Source organism: Monodon monoceros, unplaced genomic scaffold (genome assembly GCF_005190385.1).
Source record: "Monodon monoceros isolate NGI ecotype Baffin Bay Population unplaced genomic scaffold, NGI_Narwhal_1 Super_Scaffold_13, whole genome shotgun sequence".
Lineage (NCBI taxonomy): Eukaryota > Metazoa > Chordata > Mammalia > Artiodactyla > Monodontidae > Monodon > Monodon monoceros.
The window spans coordinates 65,244,403-65,263,596 of NW_021703769.1; the positions used below are offsets into that span (position 1 = coordinate 65,244,403).

At 40.8% G+C, this 19,194-nt stretch overlaps 1 protein-coding gene across 1 annotated transcript in view; it reads left to right on the top strand.

The window, feature by feature from the left end:
• The first annotated feature begins 18,784 nt into the window (after positions 1-18,784).
• The window catches only part of METTL9 (methyltransferase like 9), a 45,711-nt gene continuing 45,301 nt past the window's right edge, over positions 18,785-19,194 (top strand). Inside the window, exon 1 of the mRNA XM_029221590.1 lies at positions 18,785-18,887. Coding sequence (XP_029077423.1) covers positions 18,843-18,887 — 45 coding nt within the window. The 5' untranslated portion in view covers positions 18,785-18,842. The remainder of the gene's footprint in view (positions 18,888-19,194) is intronic.

Below are 19,194 nucleotides of genomic sequence, written 5' to 3' on the forward strand. Positions count from 1 at the left end.
AGAGTATTCGGATGTTAACCCTTAAGGAATCTGAGAGAAGGGTGTGGGGGAATTCTTTGTACTATACTTGCAAATTTTATGGAAGTCTCAAATTATCACAAGTTAAAAATCACCCATATCCAGGTTCTACCTTAGACAAACTAAATCCCTCTCTTGGGGGGAGCCGTGGTGGGTGGTTGGGCACCAGCATTTAAACACTCCCTAGGGTGGAGAGAGAGCTTTCCTCATCGCTGCCTCTTTCACCTCTGCTTCCCCGGCAGCCCCAGCTCACAGCAGCTCATTCTCAGACCTCACGTGCTCCAGGCCAGGAGGGCCGGGCCTTCCCTTCCTCAGAGCCCAATGCCACCAAGATGTTCCTTTTCTACCGGAAAGTCGGCACTCACCCTCCTGCAAGGCACTGGCTTCTACGCGCATCAGTTCCTTTCCCTTCACTGGGGTGGCACCTGGCTCGGGCCTGCCTTCCCCCACCCTCCTGCTCTCCTGGGAGGCTCACTAATGTCCACGCGATGACTGGGTCAACATCTTAGCCTTCTTGACCTCAACTCTGACCCTTGCCTCTTGTGCTCTGCTTCAGCCCCGCCCAGTGCCATGTCCACTCTGGACTTGGTTGGTTATTCCCCCACCTGCCCACCTCTGAAAGAAATTTTTTTTTTAGCTAAAATATTTATATTTTCTTTTTTATTGAAGTATAGTTGATTTACAATGTTGTGTAAGTTTCAGGTATACAGCACAGTGATTCAGTTGTACATACGTATATATCTATTTTACAGATTCTTCTCCCTTGTAGGTTATTACAAAATGTTGAGTATAGTTCCCTGTGCTATGCAGTAGGTCCTTGTTGCCCCGCCTCTGAAATTAAACCCAGCTCCTCCTTAACCATCAGTCTCCCCTTCCTAGCCCTCCTCTGTTGTCATGTTACCTCCAGGCTTTTGAATCCCATCTTCTCTCCTATCCCTCAGATTCTCTTCCTGGTCTCTCCCTACCCCAGCTGAACCTCGTCATTTTCACACACTCTGCATGTGCTGGACCTGCACCCAAACCCGGTCCTGGATTGGTGTTACCCCCACCTGACCTTTCTGTCCTCACACCCAGGGCAGATCCACCCCAACAGTGTTATAAGTAGCTAGTGGGGTAAGTGGTTCATTCCAACCCAAGCCCTGCTCATTAGTTCTCTTCCTTCCCAACCAGCTTTCTCTCCTTTTTTTTTTCCCTGCATGCCTCTAAATATTTATCATATTTAGTGACAACTTGGTCACCTACTTAGTTAGAAATTGAAGCCATCTGGAGGGATCTGGGTCTGTGTCCCCTTCCCTTACTTTACACCTACCCTTATCTCCTTTCTACCTGTTGGAGCCACTAGGAGTTTCCCCTCCATCCGTGGACCCAGGAAGATGCATCCTTCTATCTCTGAGATCTTATCCCCACCTAGAACTTCTCTCTCCTGTCTTTAATTTCTCTGTTACTGGTGCCTTTCTCTTGGCCAGTAAACATGTTCTGCCTCTTCCATCGTTTTCTGGCCTTGAAGGCTTACTTGTGTACACTTTTCATTCTAAAGAATGCATTCATAAGGCTGTAAAGTCCTCTCTGACTTCCACCAATATCCACTCTCCTTCCCCAGAGGTATCTGCCATCATCCATTCATGGTACACACTTTCCTACACATCTATGCATCCACATAAGTATGTATCCATAAAAAGTATTGATTATAACTTATTTGCATAATGACTATCACATTGTCACTTGCCCGTGTATTTTGAATGAACCTCTCATCTTGGTGCATAAATCATTTCTTGTTTAATTGTTGTATGTAATGCCATATGATGTATAGAGGTTCGGCCCTTCTCCTACTGAATATCATTTAGGATGTTTCCAATTTATAAGGAAAAACAGTGCTGTGGTGAATATCCTTGTCTGTGTGTCCTTGTGCATTCTAGTTTTTTCCTTTTAAGAGTAGGAACTGATAAGAAACTACATTACTGGGCTTCCCTGGTGGCGCAGTGGTTGAGAGTCCGCCTGCCGATGCAGGGGACACGGGTTCGTGTCCCGGTCCGGGAAGATCCCACATGCCGTGGAGCGGCTGGGCCCGTGAGCCATGGCCGCTGAGCCTGCGCGTCCAGAGCCTGTGCTCCGCAATGGGAGAGGCCGCAACAGTGTACCGCAAAAAAAAACCCAAAAAACAAAACAAACAAACAAAAAACAAACAAACAAAAAAGAAACTACATTACGTAACTGATAATGTAGAAACACTACATTCATATGGACTCTTAAGAATGCCCCTGTGAATCTAATTTTTAGCTATTTATTGCTTTCTCTTTCCTATTTACTCTTTGATGACAACTTGTACCTGATGTTCTCTGCTCTATTCCCTCACAAGCCCCTGCATCTGGCCCTTGCCCCCACCTCCACTGAACCCACTTTGGCAAAACCCCAAGACATCCCAACTGCAGGCCCAGGGGACAGTCATTTTGTGTCCTCTCAGCCACATCCACTGTTGATCTGCCCTCTTATTAAAACTTGTCTTTATGTTTTACTCTGTGGATGTCTTTTTTGTCTTCTCCCCGTCCCCTCTGCCTTCAGGTTCTGTCCTGACTATCCTGTGCGCCCTCTTCTTTTTCGTGGCCTTGATCACTTCATCTCTGTTGAAGACACCGAACTCTGTAGCTCCCAGCTAAGGTATAGACTGTGAGTCCCCTAGCTGCCTATAGGAAGTCCTCTCCTGGATGTCCCACAGTCGCTTCATACTGGACATCCAAACCTAATACTTCCCCTTACCCCCAAATCTGTTCTTCTCTCATATTCCCAGTCTCACTTGGTGATACTACTGGACCTAGTCACTCAAGCTGGAAGCCTGTAACAGCATGTGGGACAAACTGGAAGGAGACAAAGGAGGCAGCCAGGAGACCAGTTAGGAAGATATTTCCATCATCCAGGCGAGAGGTGTTGGCGGCTTAGGTGAGGGTGTGGCAGGGATAGATAAAGGCAGGCCTGGATTTGCAATGGACAGACAGGAAGTGACGATGGAGTAGATGTGAGAAATGAAAACCGTACTGGACTACACGCTCTTCCCAGAATGCTCACACCTTCCTCCTCCTCCTTCTACACCTTTATATCAAAAGCCAGCTCTTCCTCTGAGCCCCAGTTCAAATGCTACTCTCTGAGGGCCTTTCCCAACTTCTTCACCTGGACTTCTGCAACCTCTTCCCCTTGACCCGGTCCACAGTCTGCTTGGAGGCATTGGTCTGTGTTTGTCTTATCACCCACTGGAACCTCAACTCCACGAAGATGGGGGTATGTCTTGACTCCACCACAACCAGCCGAGCGCAGTGCACAGAGAAGGTGTCCAGGCAAAGGCTTGCAGGGGCAGTAAACCTCCAGCTCTGCCTCTCTCAAACCCAGGGTGTGGTTGGTGGGTGAAGTAGAGTTATGTGAGCTTCTCCTCCCGGGGAGCCACCCTAGTTGGAGTAAGGAATGGCAGGTAGCCTTCACTAAGGCTGAGGTTCAAATCCTGATTTTGTTCCTTACTAGTTGTGTGACATTTGTCAAGTCCCTTAGCCCCTATGAACCTCTTTCCTTGCTTTCCTGCCTCCCTCAGATCAAAGATCAAGTGAAATCCTATTTGTAGAAACATTTGTACAAACTTCTAAAAGGTTTGGCTACTTGTGGCTGGGCCCTTCTTCCTGATGGAAGCAGATGTGATGGCTGGAGTACAATGGCTGTCTTGTGACCATGAGGCAACCTTGAAAACAAAGCCTCATGCTTAAAATGTGCCTGTTTATACCTCCCCACCTCCTTATACTTCCTGAGAGTCCCAGTGCACACTGGGCCATGAGATATTCCCTTCCTTAGCTTCCCAGATGTTTCTCCCACATCAAGCCCCCTATCTGTTGCAGAAACTCTGCCTCTTTTCACCAGTGCAGAATAGAAACGTGGAGACAGAGTTTTGGGTGAAGTAAAAAAAAAATAGCTTCACCGCTTTGCCAGGCAAAGGGGCCACAGTGGGCTAATGCCTTCCAAACTGTGCTTCCCACCCTGGAGGGGGTGGTGAGGAGTCTTATAATGCTCAAGGAGCAGGGCGTGGTCCACTCGTGCATGGATCTTCTGATTGGTTGGTGGTGAGGTCATCGAGAGTCAGCATGACCAGCATGACCTGGTTCCAACTGGTCTGGGATCTATGTGCTTGTGGGCAGCATGCAGTTAACTTCTTCCACCTGGCGGGGGTTTCAGTATCTGCAACAGCTCAAGGATGTGGCTGAGAATATTATCTACAGCCCTTGAGGAGGAACTAAAGGTCCTTGACTTTATTTAATAGCTAAAGTATTATTATTTTGCCTTGCTTGACTGTCTCTCATTTTTTTTCTCATTTCTCTGATTAAATTTATTCTTTGACTAAAGTTTTTCTGCAGACAAAAGGCAGGCAGAGGACATGGGTGGGGGCTCTATTCTGGGCAGGCTTCATAGGGTCCTCCTCAGTTACATGCCCAGTTTTCCACAGGCGTTTCTAGTTCAAAACAAGTTCTGAGCATTTCTTCAGAGGAAGGTGTGTCCTTGGCCCATCAGCTGTGGTGTCCTCTTGCTCTGTCAACTCCACCTTAGCTCTTCAGACCAGATGCCTTTGGGGCCACCTTCACCTTGTACATTCCACTTGGAATCTTGTTTGGGGACAAGAAAAAAAGAAGATAAATAACAAGTGTTGGCAAGGATGTGGAGAAAAGGGAACACTTGTGCACTGTTAGAGGGAATGTAAACCGGTACAGCCACTATGGAAAATGGTATGGAGATTCCTCAAAAAATTAAAAATGAACTACCATACGATCCAGCAAGTTCACTCCTGGTTATTTATCTAAAGAAACCTAAAACACGAATTAGAAAAGATATATGCACCCCTATGTTCATTGCAGCATTATTTACAATAGCTATGCTATGGAAGCACCCTAAGAGCCCATAAATAGATGAATGGATAAAGAAGATGTGGTGTGTGCATGTGTATGTGTGTGTGTCTAATGGAATATTAATCAGCCATAGAAAGAATGAAATCTTGCCATTTGTGACAACATGAATGGAACTAGAAGGTATTAGGCTATAAGTGAAATAAGTCAGACAGAGAAAGACAAATACTGTATGTCTTAACTTAGATGTGGAATCTAAAAAAAACAAGCAAACAAACATAACTAAACAAAAACAGAGTCATAGATACAGAGAATACACAGTTTGTGAGGGTGGGAGAGGAGAGAAGTAGGTGAAAGAGATTAAAAGGTATAAACTTCCAGTTACAAAATAAATGAGTCATGAGTGGGAAATGTAGTGTTTGGAATGTAAGTCAATAATTATGTAACATCTTTGTATAGTGACAGATGGTAACTAGACTTATCATGGTGATCATTTTGAAATGTACAGAAATATCGAATCACTATGTTGTGTACCAGGAACTAACATAGTGTTGTATATCAAGTATACTTCAAAAACAACAACCTCAGGGAAAATGTGATCAAATTTGTGGTTATCAGAGGTGGGGTGTGGGGGGAGGAGGAATTGGATGAAGGTGGTCAAAAGGTACAGACTTCTAGTTGTAAGATAAATAAATACAAGGGATGTAATGTATAACATGATAAATGTAACACTCCTGTACATTATATATGAAAGTTGAGAGTAAACCGTAAGAGTTCTCATCACAAGGAAAAAAATTTATCCATTTCTTTAATTTTGTATCTATACGAGGTGATGGATGTTCACTAAACTTACTGTGGTCATGATTTCATGATATATGTAAGTCAAATCATTATGCTGTACACCTTAAACTTATACAATGCTGTATGTCAATTATATCACAATAAAATGGGAAGAAAAAAAGTAAATGGGATTTTACACGCATGCACACACACAGGAATATTATTCAGCTATAAAAAAGAAGGAAATCCTGTCATTTGTGACAACACAGATGAGCCTGGAGGACATTATACTAAGTAAAGTAAGCCAGAAACGGAAAGACAAACACTCTATGATCTCAACTGTATGTGGAATCTAAAAAAGTTGAACTCATAGAACCAGAGGTTGGAACAGTGGTTGCCAGGGGATAGGGGTGGGGAGGGTTGGATACAAACTTTCAATTATAAGATGAATAAGTTCTGGGGATCTAATGTACAGCATGGTGACTGTAGTTAATAATACTGTATTGGTAACAATGTGAGGTGACGGATATGTTATTTAACTTGATTATGGTAAATATTTCACAATGTATGTGTATTAATATACACATCATCTCATTGTATACCTTTAAAAATCACATTGTACAACCCAAAATATATACAATTTTTACTTGTTCATCACACCTCAACAAATCTGAAAAAAAAATTAAAACTTCTTATCATTGAAAGACTGTTAAGAAAATGAAAAGGTAAGGCCACAGACTGGGAAAAAACTATTTGCAAAATTCAACTTTGATAAAGGACTTGCAGGTCGAATAATAAAGAACTCTCACAACTAATGAAAAGATAACAAGCAACCTAATAAAAAAAATGGATAAATACTTGGACATTCCACCAAAGAAGATATACAGATGGTATAAAAGTACATGAAAAGATGTTTAACATTTTTGGTCATTAGGAAAATCCAAATTAAAAACCAGTGAGAGGACTTCCCTGGTGGCGCAGTGGTTGAGAGTCCACCTGCTGATGCAGGCGACGCGGGTTCGTGACCCGGTCCGGGAAGATCCCACATGCCGCGGAGCGGCTGGGCCCGTGAGCCATGGCCGCTGAGCCTGCGCGTCCGAAGCCTGTGCTCCGCAACGGGAGAGGCCACAACAGTGAGAGGCCCGCGTACTGAGAAAAAAAAAACAAAACAAACCCCCAAAACCCCAGTGAGATAGGGACTTCCCTGGTGCTCCAGTGGTAAAGAATCCACCTTCCAATTCATGGGACGTGGGTTTGATCCCTGGTCAGGGAACTAAGATCCCACATGCTGCGGGGCAACTAAGCCCACGCGCCACAACTACTGAGCTCATGCGTCTCAACTAGAGAGCCCGCATACCACAAACTACAGAACCCACGTGCCCTGGAGCCTGCGTGCTACAACTAGAGAGAGAAAACTCACACGCCACAACTAGAGAGAAGCCCGTGCACCACAACGACGATCCCGTGTGCTGCAACTAAGACCCGAAGCAGCCAAAAATAAAGAAAATAAAGAAAAAATAAATCTTAAAAAAACCCCCAAAACAATGAGATATCGCTACATAACCATTAGAATGGCTAAAATAAAACCTAATAATACAGGAATTCCCTGGCAGTCCAGTGGTTAGGACTCTGCCCTTTCATTGCTGTGGGCCCGGGGTTCCAAGGAACTAAGATCCGGCAAGCTATGTGGTATGGCCAAAAAAACCCGCCAATGAATAGAATATTTTTTAAAAAGCGAATAATACTATACACATGCTGACAGGGTTGTGGAACACCCAGAACTCTCATGCCTTTCTGGTACGAATTAAAATGGTACAGCTGCTTTGGAAAACAGTTTTAGCAGCTTCCTATAAAGTTAAATATACCCTTGACATACAATGCAGAATTCCCACTGCTAGCTGTTTGCCCAGGAGAAACAAAAACTATGTTCACCCCAAATATGTACACATTTGATTGTGGCTTTATTCATAATTACCCCTCCCCCAACTGGAAACAACTCAAATGTCCTTCAGTTGGTTAACTGGTAAGCAGGGTGTGGTACATCTACACTGTGGGATGCTACACGTCAATAAAAAAGAGATACTACTAATACCAACACAGCATGAATGAATGTCAAATGCATTATGCTAAGTGAAAGAAGCCAGACAAAGGTTATCTACTGTATGATTCCATTTATCTGATATTCTGGAAAAGGCACAACTATCAGGGCAGCAAACACATTAGTGGTTGCCAGGGCCTGAAGGTTAGGGAGATGGGTTGACTACAAAGGGACACAGGGATTTTTTAAAAAAATTAATTAAATTAATTAATTTATTTTTATACAGCAGGTTCTTATGAGTTATCTATTTTATACATATTAGTGTATACATGTCAATCCCAATCTCCCAATTCATCCCACCACCACCACACCCACCCTGATTTCCCCTCTTTGTGTCCATACATTTGTTCTCTACATCTGTGTCTCTATTTCTGCCTTGCAAACCAGTTCATCGGTACCATTTTTCTAGATTCCACATATATGCATTAATATATGATATTTGTTTTTCTCTTTCTGACCTACTTCACTCTGTATGACAGTCTCTAGGTCCATCCATGTTTCTACAAATGACCCAATTTCATTCCTTTTTATGGCTGAGTAATATTCCATTCTATATATGTACCACATCTTCTTTATCCATTCGTCTGTTGATGGGCATTTAGGTTGCTTCCATGACCTGGCTATTATAAATACTGTTGCAATGAACACTGGGCTGCATGTATTTTTCTGAATTATGGTTTTCTCTGGGTATATGCCCAGTCGTGGGATTGCTGGGTCATATGGCAATTCTATTTTTAGTTTTTTAAGGAACCTCCATACTGTTCTCCATAGTGGCTGTATCAATTTACATTCCCACCAACAGTGCAAGAGGGTTCCCTTTTCTCCACACCCTCTCCAGCATTTATTGTTTGTAGATTTTTTTGATGATGGGCATTCTGACCATTGTGAGGTGATACCTCATTGTAGTTTTGATTTGCATTTCTCTAATAATTAGTGATGTTGAGCAACTTTTCATGTGCCTTTTGGCCATCTGTATGTTTTCTTTGGAGAAATGTCTATTTAGGTCTTCTGCCCATTTTTTGATTGTGTTGCTTGTCTTTTTAATATTGAGCTGCATGAGATGTTTACATATTTTGGAGATTACTCCTTTGTCCTTTGATTCGTTTGTAAATATTTTCTCCCATTCTGAGGGTTGTCTTTTAGTCTTGTTTATAGTTTCCTTTGCTGTGCAAAAGCTTTTAAGTTTTATTAGGTCCCATTTATTTATTTTGGTTTTTATTTCCATTACTCTAGGAGGTGGGTCAAAAAGATCTTGCTGTGACTTATGTCAAAGGGTGTTCTTCCTATGTTTTCCTCTAAGAGTTTTATAGTGTCTGGTCTTACATTTAGGTCTTTAATCCATTTTGAGTTTATTTTTGTGTATGGTGTTAGGGAGTGTTCTAATTTCATTGTTTTACATGTAGCTGTCCAGTTTTCCCAGCACCACTTATTGAAGAGACTGTCTTTTCTCCATTGTATATCCTTGTCTCCTTTGTCATAGATTAGTGGACCATAGGTGCATGGGTTTATCTCTGGGCCTTCCTTCTGTTCCATTGATCTATCTTTCTGTTTTTGTGCCAGTACCATATTGTCTTGATTACTGTAGCTTTGTAGTATAGTCTGAAGTCAGGGAGTCTGATTCTTCCAGCTCTGTTTTCTCCTCTCAAGATTGGTTTTGCTATTTGGGGTCTTTTGTGTCTCCATACAAATTTTAAGATTTTTTTGTTCTAGTTCTATAAAAAATACCATTGGTAATTTGATAGGGATTGCATTGAATCTGTAGATTGCTTTGGGTAGTATAGTCATTTTCACAATACTGATTCTTCAATCCACGAACATGGTATATTTCTCCATCTGTTTGTGTCATCTTTGATTTCTGTCAACAGTGTCTTATAGTTTTCTGAGTACAGGTCTTTTACCTCCTTAGATAGGTTTATTCCTAGGTATTTTATACTCTTTGTTGCAGTGGTGAATGGGATTGTTTCCTTAATTTCTCCTTCTGTTCTTTTGTTGCTAGTGTATAGGAATGCAAGAGATTTCTGTGCATTAATTTTGTATCCTGCAACTTTACCAGATTCATTGATTAGCTGTAGTAGTTTTCTGGTGGCATCTTTAGGATTATCTATGTATAGTATTATGTCATCTGTAAACAGTGACAGTTTTACCTCTTCTTTTCCAATTTGTATTCCTTTTATTTCTTTTTCTTCTCTGATTGCCATGGTTAGGACTTCCAAAACTATGTTGAATAAGAGTGGCAAGAGTGGATGGACATCCTTGTCTTGTTCCTGATCTTAGTGGAAATGCTTTCAGTTTTTCACCATTGAGAATGATGTTCACTGTGGGTTTGTTGCATATGGCCTTTATTATGTTGAGGTAGGTTCCCTCTATGCCCACTTTCTGGAGAGTTTTTATCATAAATTGGCGTTGAATTTTGTCAGAAGCTTTTTCTGCATCTACTGAGATGGTCATATGGTTTTTATTTGTTAAGTTGTTAATATCGTGTATCACATTGATTGATTTGCATATATTGATGAATCCTTGCATCCCTGGGATAAATCCCTCTTGCTCATGGTGTATGATCCTTTTAATGTGCTGTTGGATTCTGTTTCCTAGTATTTTGTTGAGGATTTTTGCATCTATATTCATCAGTGATATTGGTCTGTAATTTTCTTTTTTTGTATTATCTCTGTCTGGTTTTGGAATCAGGGTGATGGTGGCCTCATAGAATGAGTTTGGGAGTGTTCCTTCCTCTGCATTTTTTTGGAAGAGTTTGAGAAGGATGGCTGTTAGCTCTTCTCTAAATATTTGATAGACTTCACCTGTGAAGCCATCTGGTCCTGGACTTTTGTTTGTTGGAAGATTTTTAATCACAGTTTCAATTTCATTACTTGTGATTGGTCTGTTCATATTTTCTATTTCTTCCCGGTTCAGTCTTGGAAGCTTACATCTTTCTAAGAATTTGTCCCTTTCTTCCAGGTTGTCCATTTTATTGGCATAGCGTTGCTTGTAGTAGTCTCTTAGGATGTTTTGTATTTCTGCGGTGTCCGTTGTAACTTCTCCTTTTTCATTTCTAATTTTATTGAGTCCTCTCCCTCTTTTTCTTGATGAATCTGGCTAAAGGTTATCAATTTTGTTTATCTTCTCAAAGAAACACCTTTTAGTTTTATTGATCTTTGCTATTGTTTCCTTTGCTTCTATTTCATTTAATTCTGCTCTGATCTTTATGATTTCTTTCCTTCTACTAACTTTGGGTCTTGTTTGTTCTTCTTTCTCTAGTTCCTTTAGGTGTAAGTTTAGATTGTTTATTTGGGATTTTTCTTGTGTCTTAAGGTAGGATTGTATTGCTATATACTTCCCCCTTAGAACTGCTTTTGCTGCATCCCATAGGTTTTGGATTGTGGTGTTTTTGTTGTCATTTGTCTCTAGGTATTTTTTGATTTCCTCTTTGATTTTTTTCAGTGATCTCTTGGTTATTTAGTAATGTATTGTTTAGCCTCCATGTGTTTGTGTTTTTTACATTTTTTTCCCTGTAATTGATTTCTAATCTCATAGTGTTGTGGTTGGAAAAGATGCTTGATATGATTTCAATTTTTGTAAATTTACTGAGGCTGGATTTGTGACCCAAGATGTGATCTATCCTGGAGAATGTTCTGTGTGCACTTGAGAAGAAAGTGTAATCTACTGTTTTGGGATGGAATGTCCTATAAATATCAATTAAATCTATCTGGTCTATTGTGTCATTTAAAGCTTGTGCTTCCTTATTAATTTTCTGTCTGGATGGTCTGTCCATTGGTGTAAAAGAGGTGTTAAAGTCCCCCACTATTATTGCATTACTGTCAATTTCCTTTTTTATAGCTGTTAGCATTTGCCTTATGTATTGAGGTGCTCCTATGTTGGGTGCATATATATTTATAATTGTTATATCTTCTTCTTGGATTGATCCCTTGATCACTATGTAGTGTCCTTCCTTGTCTCTTGTAACATTATTTATTTATTTTTTGCGGTATGCAGGCCTCTCACTGTTTCGCCCTCTCCTGTTCTGGAGCACAGGCTCCAGACGCACAGGCTCAGCAGCCATGGCTCTCGGGCCCAGCCGCTCCACGGCATGTGGGATCTTCCCAGACCGGGCACGAACCCACGTCCCCTGCGTCGGCAGGCGGACTCTCAACCACTGCGCCACAAGGGAAGCCCCAACATTCTTTATTTTAAAGTCTATTTTAAAGTCTATTTTATCTGAGTATTGCTACTCCAGCTTTCTTTTGATTTCCATTTGCATGGAATATCTTTTTCCATCCCCTCACTTTCAGTCTGTATGGGGACACAGGGATTTTTTTTAGGTAATAGAAATACTCTGTATTTTAATTGTAGTGGTGGTTACACAGTTGTGTGCATTTGTCAAAACTCATAAATTGTACACTACATAGGGTGAATTACTTGACTTGAAAAAATTTACAGACCACAGAATTTGCTTTCATTTTATTTTTGGAAGGCTGTGCTGAAGTGATTATACAAATGCCATTTGACTTGCTATTTTGAAATGTCATTTTCTTTTTTTAGGTTATCTGCACACTTAAAAATTAATTGCTTCATTAAAAAATAATTTCATGACTTTTGAATGCTTTTAATTAAAGTACATATTGCTTTGCTGAGGACCTTGTCTCTGTCTTCTCCCTGGTGAGCCATGTTGCAAACTCCCTATTTACAGCAGGATTCTGAATCAGCCCACATGGGATGGCCCAAGGAACTGCATTTAACCAACATCACTGGGGATTCTAATGCTTGTGGTCCAAGCACTGTTAATAAACACCAGGAGGCAGTAGAGCTTTGTGTGAAGAATGTGGGTTCTGAAATCAGACTGCCTGGTCTAAAGTCATGCTTCAACCACTCATCTGCTGTGCAGTGGAAGCTTTCTGTGCCTTAGACTCTTTCTCTGTTAAAAAAAGAAAAATTGATAACAGTGTTATCAACATTGTTAGATTGTAGTGAGGATTAACAGCGTCAGCACAATGTCTGGCACCTAGTACATGCTGTCCTTGTTGTTAGTTGCATGTGTGATAGTCTTGCAGTGCTGTTGTAGGAAGCTCTTTTTCTTTCTTTTTTTCTTTTTTCTTTTTTGGTTTTATCCTTTGAACTTTATTATCACGCTTCAGAAATATCTTCATTTGGCTGACATACTGATAATTCTTCCCTCATGGAAGACTCTTTTTCTTGAAGAGTGAAGCTGTGGTCCAGATTGAGAACTTCATGTGGTAGAAATACATCTATTTTCATTTTTAGAGTACTTTTCCTCCAGGTATTCCTCAGGGGACTAGGCAAGCCTCACACAATGAAATAGCAGGGGAAGGTAAAGGAGAGGGTGATGAATATGGGCTGGGGGAGTAAGAAATGCAGGGATTTTGGTTTCAGATCATAAGGAGCTGACAATTTGTCAAGCACATAACTCTCAAAACAATGTCTCCACTTATACACTTTGTTGCAGGTATATACTATTTTGCAGTAAATCGTTTCCCATTTATCTTATGGAGTGTTATGAACTCTGAATTTATGAGATTTGTTTTTAAAATGTGTGGGAAAACACAGAAAATTATACCACTTCTCTTGTATACTATGTAAGTACAGATATGTTTATATTAGCCTTTGGGAAAAATCCACAGAATTTATAATTCACAAAAGAAAGTAAGCAGGTAAAGGAACAGACCCTGTAACTGGAAGAGACTTTAAGAGTCTCTGATCCAGGTCCATGACTTTATGTACAGGTGGTCTTTATTAATTTCCATTTTTGCAGACAAAATGATTAAGGTTATGTGATTTTCCAAGGTCACATGGGAAATATCAGGATTGTAACTAGAATTTGAGTTTCCTGCCTCCTGGTGTAAATGTTCACCCTGTTTTTGATGATAAAGATGAGGGCTGGATAAACTGATATGGGGACCAGGGACTGGGAGTGTGTGGTGGGACAGAAGAGACCTTGAATAAGAACCACAGGCATATGAGAAAGCCTCATTCCTATACATTGCATGTTTCAGGCAAGTGAGGCCTGATACCTGTTGGATGAGGGAAGGCTGGCTGGTCATCACCATTCCCGTAAGGAGTATAATGTAGGTAAATTAATCACAGTTTGAGGGTTTTTTGGTATAGAAATAATATGTTGGTCCATTGAGAATGGAATCATCTCTCACAGGCACAGTAGCATGGATCAAACTCACAGACCAATGCAAAAAAAAAAAAAAAAAGCGCCAAACCTATCTTAGTCTATACTGAGACACTAAACTATCCATGGGACAAATGGTTATGTTCCCCCACTATCCCTTATCCTATATAAGGGATATGGTGGGCATAGAATGAGGGACATGGTGATTCAGGATAACGTTAATGGATGATGTCATGGCACTTGATAAAATGGATGCACCCATCTCCATCCACACAGAGAGGCACCTGCTGCATTGAGCAAAATGGACCAGGCTTTGGTCTCCTGGGCTTGTGGTGGAGATCCACTGTGAAATCAGTCTGCCTTTCCCTTTTCTAAGGCTGACCCGATCCTCCCCACCCTCCACTCGCACGAGCTGTTAATTCTAAAATATGTTATTACCTTCCTTCAGTCAATTTTTAGCCAAGTCTTGGTTTGGGGACCTGTCTTATTTTAAAGATGACTTTTCATCTCTTTGCTCTAATCCATTATGTACATGCTTCAAAAAGTGTGATTCTCAGCAATTTTGTTTCCTTAGTTCCAGAATTTTTTTGAAGGCAATTTTATGATTGACTCCATGTACCACCTACCATGTCAAAAAAACCTAACAAAGTTTTTTTCTTGAAACATCTTTAAACATATATGTCAAAAATATAATTTATTCCTGATGCTTGTGTCCAAACAGACATAAGTTCCAAACTGGATAAAAGAGCTAACAAATGTTAGATGTCCTCAAATATGATGTGTTACCATGTGTCAAGATGAAAATACGCCCATGTATTTATAGACATGGGCTGCTATTTATAGACAATAGTGGAGAAATTCCAGTCCATGAATCAAACAGGGGGTTGAAGGTTCTAAAAATGAATCCATTGTACTATCAAACCCTACAGGAGTAACTTATATTTATTTTCCTGAGACTTATTCTATTGAATAATCATGATGAGCACTGTAGATGTGGTAAAAATGATCTGTAAATATGTCTCCTTATGAAAGCAAAAAAAGTGCATATAACTAACCTAAGACAATTTGTTTAAATTGTAAGATATCTGAAAAGCATCAAATTTGGCTCAATATCATTTATAGTTCTGGTTATAAAATGGACCATTCCTGGAGGGAGAACAGCCTGTTCTACATTCACAAATACCAAACTTCACTTTAGTGAGGTTCCTGAGCAAAGCTGGCTTCCCTGACCCACGTCCCCAGGGCTGGAGTGGGAGGCATGAGGGGAAGGTGGGATCTGAGTTCTGTTGGCTAAGAACAAAAGTCTCTGTGGTGGAGGAAAGGCTTCTGGCCTCTGATGCCTGCCCTGTCATATCTAAAACTTTTTTGGAAAGACTTGAGCATAGAAATCTAATGAACTTGGAAATAAAGCTTCTATTGTAAAACGGCTTAATAGCTGGTTTCAGTACTTACTTTGTCAATTTTAGGAAACTGTATGGAACAACTGCAGAGTTCTCACAATCTAAGGTTTTGGTTATCTAATAACCAAATGCGTTTCCCCTGGATTTAATGATTCATGCACACAGTAAGTTTAAGGAAGATCCCAGGCTAAGTTGCAAAACAAACTCACATTAGTTGTAGCTATTAAAAAATCAATCACAGTTTTCAGCAGAGAAGGGAGTTAATTCTGTCTGATTTTCAGGTTGATTGATTGCTCAAGTATTCTCTTTCATAAAAGTACTCTTCCTCATTTTCAGACCAGTTTGTGGTTGTGCAAAGATAAAATAGTGGTCTTCTCTCATGCCAGCAGAGATGTGGTTCTGTGGTATGTTGTACAAACTATTTAAGATACTTATGTTTATGTACACACATACATGCTTTGTCTACCATAAAATATTTAGATTTTGAGTGTTAAAAGCTTTCTCATCGTACCATGCAATTTTTTTTCATGTACTTCATATAAACCATACGTTTGAAAGTTGTAGAGTCACAAAATAAGAAGGCTTTATGGTTTCAAAATAAGTATATGAAAACACAGTGCCATAAAGTTACATGGTGAGCTGGGGTGGAGAGGAAGCAGCCATTCACAGGACCAAACCCACATACATGCAGGAGACAGCAGTTAAGAGGCCAAGGATAGGGATGTTTTGAAAATATACTTAAAACAAGATGAAAGATCTTGGACCTTTGAAAATGCCCCAGAAAGTGAATGAAAACAACAGCCTTCTCTTTTATCACAGCTCTGACTCAGACCTGCTACTAGGAAGATCTTGAAATATAGAATATATGTATAGAAATATACATTAAAAAACCATATATTCCTTTAAGTGGATCAAACTATTATATGTGCAAATTTCTTTTAGAGATCCTAGAAGCAGTTGCCTACATGGACAACATAAGTACATAGGTGGCCCACCGTGATTCCTCACAGCCCAGAAGGCTCTCAGGGGCACCCCATATTTTCTCCCATAATTACTGGGTGCACCTGTAGTCCAGAGGAACTTGGGCAACTTGGAAGCTCTCAAGCTTAGCAAGGAGATATCAAAATGAGGCCCACAAAGCAACACTTCCTCAGGACAGCTTTTCCTGAACTGCCCCCCTGCCCCCACCCCCCACTGAGGTCAGGTCTCTGCTGTAAGTTCTCCTAACAATGTACACTTCTTTTCTAGCACTCAGCAAACTGTAATTAACTATTCATTTTGTGATTACTTGGACAGGTCTGCCTCCCTACTAAACAGTAAGCTGTATGAGGGTAAGTCATTGTGTAAGTCATTGTGCTTTCCTCTCCATTTAGTCCAGGGCCTGATGTCTTGCATGTACTCAATAAATCTTTATTGCCTACGTGAAAGTGGTAGTTCTTTGTCTTTCCAATATTATTCCTGACATAAATTGAAACAGGTATGAGATTGCCATGGGAGGGAAGCTGTGGGGTTCAGAAGGTTCTAAGCAGGTGAAATGCTGTGGCTGGCCCAGAGGTATGCAAATGAGCCAGCCAGGAAGGGTTTCATACATCAGAGATGGAAAGGTTTTCCTACTAAGAAGACAGGCATCTCTGACAAGTAAACTTGAATTTGCTGCCTGATTTTGTGATTCTAGGTTTGAATGTTATGTAAATAGTTTTGTGTTTCATGTTCCTTTTAGCCACTTTCATTCTCACTTCCTAGTTCAAAGTCCCAGGAAGGGGTGTGGGAATAGACAGACACATTATGAGGAGGAGCTATAATCGTGGGCTCTAAGGGAATGTTTTATGGAGGTTAGCTTTGCAGACACCAGTCGCATTAGGAATGAGCATCATTATGATAATCTTGGTTGAGTTTTTATAGTTTATGAAGCTTTCAGATCATCTGATTCTCACAGACATATTGTGAACTAAGCGACTCAGAATCGTGGCCCACAGTTTATAGATGAGAAAAGGGAGGTTCAGAAGAGGTTGAGTCATCCAAGTTACAGTGAAAGCAAGAGCAAATTAACATTTTTTGAGAACTTACTATGTGTTGAGGCACTATGCTAAGCCCTCTATATTTAGAATATACAATTTAATCCTCACCACATCCCCATGATGTGATACATTATATATTATATAATAATATATAATATAATAATATTATATATTATTACCTCCGTTTTACAGATGAGGAGACCAAGACCTAGAGAGGTCAAGTTGTTTGCCTCAAATTGCAAAATCAAGAAATGTAGAGCCAGGCTTCAAACCCAGGTGGTCTCTTTCAGAGCTCAGAGGATAAACCACTATGCTAATGAGTAGCATTAGGAGATTTCCAGTAGAGTATATTGTGTTATTTGTATTTGCTAACCAGGTTTTCAGACTCTTGGTTCAATTCTGCTACTTTATGCTGCCATTTTTTTTTCTTTCCGGTACGCGGGCCTCTCACTGCTGTGGCCTCTCCCGCCGCGGAGCACAGGCTCCGCACGCGCAGGCTCCGCACGCGCAGGCTCAGCGGCCATGGCTCACGGGCCCAGCCGCTCCGCGGCATGTGGGATCTTCGCGGACCGGAGCACAAACCCGCGTCCCCTGCATTGGCAGGCGGACTCTCAACCACTGTGCCACCAGGGAAGCCCCTGCCATTATTATTATTATTATTTTTTAAAACCTATTTGCAGTTTCACCTTAGCTTAGACTTTATCAGTAACCATAGTGATGTCATTGCATATGCCTGAGATTATATCAACCAAGTTCAGATAAAAATCCCTTCCTTACATTTACTAATTAAAAATAATTGTTGAATATATGTACTAGTTTTATTTTTTAGAGGTGCTCATTGCTTAATAACCACAAGGAACATCTATTGAATACACTGGGGAAAACTTGCACCTTTCTCTGACACTCTACAAAATATTAAGAAGCATAAAAAGAATCTAAGTCGGTGAAAATATGTGATTATATGAGTTCTTTTTAGTCCATTACCTCTTCAAAGAGATGACAATGAACAACAGTGATGGCACATTCTGTGTCCTCTACAGATCCAGCTCTCTCTCTCTATAGGTTCTCTTTGTAAGTGAAAAGAGAACATGACGGTGTCCTAATTTGTAGCTGATAAGAACAATTACAACAAAAAGTGCCCTGCCGAGAGTTCTAGATAGGAAAGTGATCCATCCAGTCAAGATTTCGGGCCTGTGCACAGAGCTGTGACCCAAGCTACACACCTAAGCCCTGGTCAGGAGGGCACTGAGCAGAGCCCAGCTTTTGAATATCACTGCATTTCAAAGCCACATTAGAAAGAATACTGGCTGCTATTTGGCTTTTTGTGTTATCTGTGCCTCTTCCCCTCTCTGTGATGGATAACTGAGGCTTTAATATACAGTAGTGACATTCTAGTAGATGAAGGAAAGGGGCAGTCCCCCAAGGGCAATCTGAACTTCTGCTTCGTATATTTACTCTTGCTGTTTTCCTTCCTCCTCATTTGTAATTCAGGAGGCTCTCTGAGAAGAGAGAGACAGCAAGGCTTCTTAGATGGATCAAAGGACGACAAGCTGGGATACCGGGTTCTATGAAAAGGTCTGCTATTGAATTTGTTCTGCTACCTTTAGGCACATCATTTGTTCACGCTGTGCTTTGGTTTCTTCCTGTGCTTGCTAAGAGTAAATAACATGTACTTGAATATTTTGTGATGATTATGGAGTATTTTAAATGCGTGAGTGATTTATTTTTCCAGGCTGCCTGCTCAGGTCTAAAGTGAAAGTCTGCTCCTTTGAGATGCTAGGCTTCGTGGTGGTCAGCTGACCCCAAATCCTTTAGACGACAGCAGCCACCTAGTTGCTTCTTCTCAGCTCATCTGGCTTACTCTATAGTTGCCGGGCTTATC